At 35.0% G+C, this 6,588-nt stretch overlaps 1 protein-coding gene across 1 annotated transcript in view; it reads left to right on the plus strand.

The window, feature by feature from the left end:
• Positions 1 to 6,588, plus strand: part of LOC105627932 — a 42,097-nt gene that overhangs the window by 18,152 nt on the left and 17,357 nt on the right. Inside the window, exons 6-8 of the mRNA XM_012209203.1 lie at positions 1,074 to 1,300; positions 2,681 to 2,940; positions 5,620 to 5,923. Coding sequence (XP_012064593.1) covers positions 1,074 to 1,300; positions 2,681 to 2,940; positions 5,620 to 5,923 — 791 coding nt within the window. The remainder of the gene's footprint in view (positions 1 to 1,073; positions 1,301 to 2,680; positions 2,941 to 5,619; positions 5,924 to 6,588) is intronic.

Raw genomic sequence — 6,588 nt, forward strand, 5'->3', positions numbered from 1 at the left:
TCGCTCGAGGTCCAAAGAGTCGTATAACTTCGTATAATGTATGCTATACGAAGTTATTACGGTATCTACATTTAGTTAAATTTTTAGATATTTCAGCAAAATCGTTCTTTCCGTGTAAGAACACGACTTAAATGGGTGTTTGTGAATTTGATGACATCGTATTTATTTTTGACAGTGATACCTCCGCACTTTTGCGCAAGGGAATCCCTTATTATGGCAGGAGAAATAAATGGATGGGCGCACGAACTCTCCAGGCTGACGGCCAGTGCAACGAACGAAATTGTTCGATGTCGCGCATCCCATTGTTCGGATGATAGCGGCTGATGTCAAAACGCTCAATGAATGTACAAACACAAACATTAACTCGTACATGTAACGAGAACTGTTATCTTAATCCATGATGATTTATATGAAGTGCTACATATAATGACGAATGAGTGTCATTCCTACGAATGCGGTCAATAAAGTGCCAATCATTATGTGAAATATATAACATCAATTTTCTATGATTTCGCGCATATCAGTAAAGCGATAGCTAATATAATATACGTGTGATATATAGATATAGGATATTGATGATAGTGATAGAGAGAAAGAGTAATATATCGAGTGAGTTGACCCATATCGTCGAACGTTGTATTTTATATGAAATACTGCGAATGTAAGGTAACAATACAATAATTTTACACTTTTATTATTACGTTTCATCATTATACACCATCCACTTAATCCCGTATCACGCACACCTGCTTATTATCGTACTCGCGAGGGGCTCGCGGGACGCATCATGTAATTATCGTGCCGATTCACGTATTAGCCACCTGTCGCGTACGTGTCATAACGTTGCATTTAAATGCACGTGTGGATTTCGCGGCCCCAATAAATCGCTCGGCGCATCGAGCGGCTGGCGCGAACGGACATCCCCGATCGTAAAACCCCCGGTCACTCGAGGGGAATGATTCAGATTGCAAATCACGAAGGGAATTGAGCGAGGTTCGATCGCGATTATGCCGTGATGGAATGTAACGGAACGCCGCAGTAATTCTCGCCATAAGTGATTTTTTGACACGCAGGTACAAGTGAGAAAGGTACCGACCGCGATGGCGAGACAGACAAGCGAGGACGACGAGATCTCGAGGATCAAAAAGCAGAACAAAAATGCCGCGACGACTGCCGTCCATACCGAGACGGTGGAGGAAAGACAGCCGACTTCGATGCCCCCCCCTGTTCATCCGCCGCCACGGGAACTTCCGGAACGGGAACCCGAGGAACAGCCGATCAGAAGACCGACTATTGTCAGGTAAACAAATAAATCTATCAATTTTGTTATAAAAAATTCTAATAAGTTAAAGACTATTAAATGAATGAAAAATGCTAAACCCAGTCGTGGTCAGATATTGGAGCAATGTTTTTCGTATTGAATTCTTTGTAATACATTTTAAGATGCTAGTAGGTCTGTTAATAATAATATTAATAGGTCTGTTTTTTATTGCTGCACTTTCTGAAACTGGTGCATACAATGCAATAAGTTGAAGTGAAATAAATATACGTTTTGTTTCACTTCAACTTACAGCCGGTTCAGAATGCAATAAAAAACAGACCTATTATCAAAGCCACGATCAATTTAATTTGTGAGATTATTTCAGTTTGTGATTGCATTGCAAATCTGATAGTAATTTGTGAGCAGTTTATCTTTCTGTTAACTGTTCTATAAACTGCTCACAAATTACTATCAGAAAGATGTATTTGAAAATTTACATAGAAATATTATTAGACATTATCTAGCCTCGATCGTATAATTTAATGTTTTCTTATTTATTTGATAAAAATTTCAGCAACAAAGTTGATACCAAACAACTATTCAGTTAAAAAGTTCTATATAAAAAGTTCTATATAAAAAAATTAATATATCCAATAAACGTGTGATTATCTGATGTATGAAAAAAATTTTCATATCTTATAACATTTTTAAAAATTTGTCATATTTTAGATTTATAAAGATTTCTGAAGCAATACATTAAACTTTTTCAGACTTTATAAGTTTTTCCTTTAAAAATTATAGAATAAGAAAATTTAGAAGTTTTAAAATATTTCAAAATTCACGTATATGAACAATTCTAAAAAAAATGTAAACTTTCTTCTGGCATTTCTGAAAAATACTTCAATTTGTATAAAAGATCTGAGAAAACTTTCTAAAAAGTTATAAAATTATACAAAAAACCTGAAATTTACATAAAAATTCTGAAAAATTGTATACAGAATTCTAAGAAAAATTTTCATCAGAGTACGCGCAACGATGTATAAATGGAATCGCACAATAGTTCTCCAATCAGAACTTGACGTTACCTTGGAACGTCATACTAAAACCGTGTTTACAAAATTAAGACAATCGCGACGTGGAAAACTCATCAAAACTACTTTACTTGATTCTGGTGAAAACTATTTATTAAGAACGGTAAATCAACATGGTCCCCCTGGAAGGAATGAAAGACTCGAAGATCTGTTTGCTCATGTAGATATTAATCACGCGACGGTAACCACGAGTCAACTAGCAGTACTCGCGTTACATCGAACTTGAGCCTGGAGTTCGCGGCGCGACGTTGTTACGGCGCAAACAAGTAACTTGTTCGAGTTCTCTGCGTTATTAACATGCTTGTTTGCAATATTGTTGCTCGCGTAGGAGAACTTCGGAAACTCACGCATCCCCCGCGGCCAGGAGTGCCTCATCGGACTCGAGCACCGGATCCGAGAGCTCGGGGGGATCAGGGATACGCAGTACGGGCGCGCCGTTCACGGCCGAGGAGATGAAACAGAAGTACCTGTCGAGAGCACCCCCGACTAGTACAACGACCACTATCTCCACCACAACCGGTAGAGAGCCCTCGAACACTGCCCCGCCGACTCCCAGACCGCCGTTTCAGAGCCGTTTTTTAGGCGCAGGTAATTAAGTAAACAATTATTAATGCAATCCTTTAGAATTTTAGAATGTTATCGATATTGAATTATACAGTGCTATTGATACGTAAATTTTATTTTGTTAAATGTTCAAGAAAGTAGGTTACTCTTAATCAATATAATAATAAACATTTTAATGACAAGATATTTATCTAGATCTTTATATCTAGATATAATATATATATATCTAGATCTTTATAAACACAAATAATATAATTATTAACTTGAAAGAAAAGAAGAAAGTAACACTATCAAATTCAATCCTATTGACTAAAGGTAGTTAAGCGCTCAATGACTTTACACACTTGCATGTCAACTTTATGCACAATTCTAGCGTTCTAGGATTAAAACTCAAAGTTTCAAAACAAACGAGATAGTAGTTAAGTTTTAAATTAACAGGTAATATTGCGAACGATGCTATTAAAAAATTACTTCTTTTATGAGAAAGAAATATATCAAATTTTTTTACTTGTTAAGAATAGATTTTTTGAGATGATAAAATATTTAAAAACTCAGAAATTAATAATTTCTTGCTATTAGCATAATATTAGTGCAACGACATAAGATTTTTGTTGATTCTTTTTTATTGGGAGATTTTTATGCTTAAAAGACTTTCTTTAATTACCAAAAGGAGAAAACAATTGCAATTTAATAGATGCATATACAATGCTGGCTGCAAATCCAGCAGGATTGTGCATAGAATTTATTTACATGTTGCAGTGGAATAGGGAACAATGCAATGCGTAGTAATCGAAGGGATGACCCTTTTATCATGTTCGTAGCTAGAACCCGTTCTATCCGCGACACGTCCCAATTTCGTTGTACGCCTATTACCCATTGTTTATACGAGGAGAATTGAAAGCACGTCTCTACTCGCTTCGTACGCTAATCCCGCCTAGCTCATCTATTGTGTTGTACTTCTCAGTACTCCGTCGAACACCTCGCGAAAATTGGATGTACAGACAAAATTTGTGTTTAACCTTCTGTCTCTATTCCGTGAAACTTAATTCGCACAGAAAACTCCGTCGTTCCTCAGAAACGCTAAAACAAGACTTTCAATATATAAATAAAATGATATTATGTTTCTTTTTTACATTGCCTGACATTATTTAAATATTTAAATAAATAGATTATTTGAAATTCTGATTTAAAAAATGTTGTGATGAAAAAGTTTGGGGAAATTTAGAATCTGGATTAAAAATTATTTTAATAAGAAGTAAATACGTTTTTAGAAAATAATTAAGATAAAATGATAAAATTTTTATTTAATTTATAGAATTTATTGTTAAATATAAATATTGACTTTATTGAACTGTCGTTATTTACTGTTTTATATGTATATGATATTCATATGTGTATTCTTTTTATACGGATCTCACTTTTATACGGAAAATATAAATTTTCAATTCCAATCACTTTTTGCGGAGATTGTACCTGATTCAACTTTAACAAACAAACATTGGGCTTGATGTAAAAGACGGTCCGTATTCGATTGCGGATGTCCACATATCCATCACAATCGCCCTGCTATTCCGTATGCGAAAGGTGTGCGTAAAACACTGCTGCGCGGAGCGCCACCCGAATGTGCAACGAATTGCAACGTTGCAATTCGAAAATGTAATCGCGATGGCAAGCCTGGTGCGATATTCCAAGATTCGGAAGTTCATTGAAACTGACAAGCCATCGGCAAGCAAAGGCGCGGAACAGTACGCGGCACGATAATTACGTTATCCATTCAGCGCTCTTAGTTAATGTTGTCGCTTCGCTTTTCCGGCGCTGTATCCCGGTTGTCATATCTCCGCTGAAACTCACGTTAAGTCAGAGGTAACGTATTTTGCCGTAAGCGAGACACGCAGGCGGACATGGCGATATTCGCGTTACTACCTCTTGTTTCCGGTCTCTTCTGCTGGTCGATATGATCAGTCCGCTTTCGCATCGCGTTTTCGTCAACTGTGAACATGTAGATGACATAAAGGAAAGACAACCCTCTTCCTGAGATTACATAAATGCATATCCCTATGCACCGCGACAGGTCCTCACCGCTTGTCGCTCATCTCATCCTTTATTTGTAATAGTGTTCCTTCATCATTACGATATTTCCTTATTATTAAAGCTCAAGACTAACTTTTCCTATAAAATGCAAAATAACTTCATGAAAAAAAAATTCTAAAATATATTTATTAAAGGTACTTAAATCTTATTTTTTAAGATGATTCTGACATTATAAATCGATTAATCAATGTACGCTTGTTATGACAGCCAATCAGAAATGTCAAGAGTATCACTCGCAAGAAGCTTGCAATTGACTTGCGATCAATGTTGAATCAGTTTTATCGTTAATCATTTATCATTAATTACGAAGTGCATACTAATTGCAAGAAAAGAAAAATAATTGCAATTATTATTTATGATTTAATTATAATTTAGTCATTTTCAATTTCAACTATATATTTTTTGGTAAAACTATAAATTATTATTACTGCATTATAGCAATAATAAAAATGTACTCTAATAATCGTTTTTTTTACTATGTAATTATGGTCACAAATACCAAATACTTTTTTCTCAATGCAGGAAATTCGTCACAATTGTAAATTAAATTCTATAATTTCATCAAGAGATTACAAATGGAAATTACATCGACAAAAATTTTTGAATTTTTAGGTAACCGTGCGGCTCCACCACCGCCGGTTCAAACGCCACGTGAGGAATCAGTGGCGAAGAAGAAGGAAGAGGAGGACGATGAAGATGAAGAGACAAGCAGCTCTTCCGAGGAAACGGAGTCCGACACAGAGGAAGAGTCGGAAACAGAGGGCCATCCGTCCAAGACTACTTCAACTACGACTTCCGCTGCTTCTCAAGATCGTCAGAGAAGTGAATCCGCCATGGCGCGCACTGACATTGGACCTCTTCTTGCTCGCAGCGCTGAAGCTAGGAGAGGAAGTAAAGAAGATTCGCCTTCCACCAGGCAAGTATCTCTCATTTCTAAGAACGGTTCCATACGATAAGTGAGAAATTTAATCCTCAACTAATATAATTATAAAAAAGAAAATGTTAACTTTGATCTCGAAAAAGATATCTTGGAAACTTTTGGCTATTTTATCTACATAATTGTAAATAAAAAGCTACGTTTTAAATTACGTTTTAATGTATGTAAGAAATAATATTTATTTATATTGTAATTGTGATATCATATCACAGAAATTTATTCATAGCAATTGACAATTAATGCCTTTTCAAATCTTTATTCGTTCGTGTTATCAAATATACATGAAATATATCAAATATATATGCACACTATATAATAATACAATAAAGATTATTAAAAAGAATTGATAGTTGAGATTTGATAGTTGAAATTAATAAGTGAGATTATGCTTAATAAAAGGATATTAGGAAAATATAAAAAAATTTTCTGCAGAAGTTTATTTATCATAATGCAAAACAAATTAAATATATTTACTTATTCAATATCTTAATTTTTTCCTTTTTTCATTTGAAATTGAAAAGATTAGTTGCAATTCTGTCTTTTTTTTTACTCTTCTTTGATACATAGTTCTAAAGCTATTATATCAATCTATTCTCTCTCTCTCTCTCTCTCTCTCTCTCTCTCTCTCTCTCTCTCTCTCTCCT

The sequence above is a fragment of the Atta cephalotes genome (genome assembly GCF_000143395.1).
Source record: "Atta cephalotes unplaced genomic scaffold scaffold00011, whole genome shotgun sequence".
Taxonomy (NCBI): domain Eukaryota; kingdom Metazoa; phylum Arthropoda; class Insecta; order Hymenoptera; family Formicidae; genus Atta; species Atta cephalotes.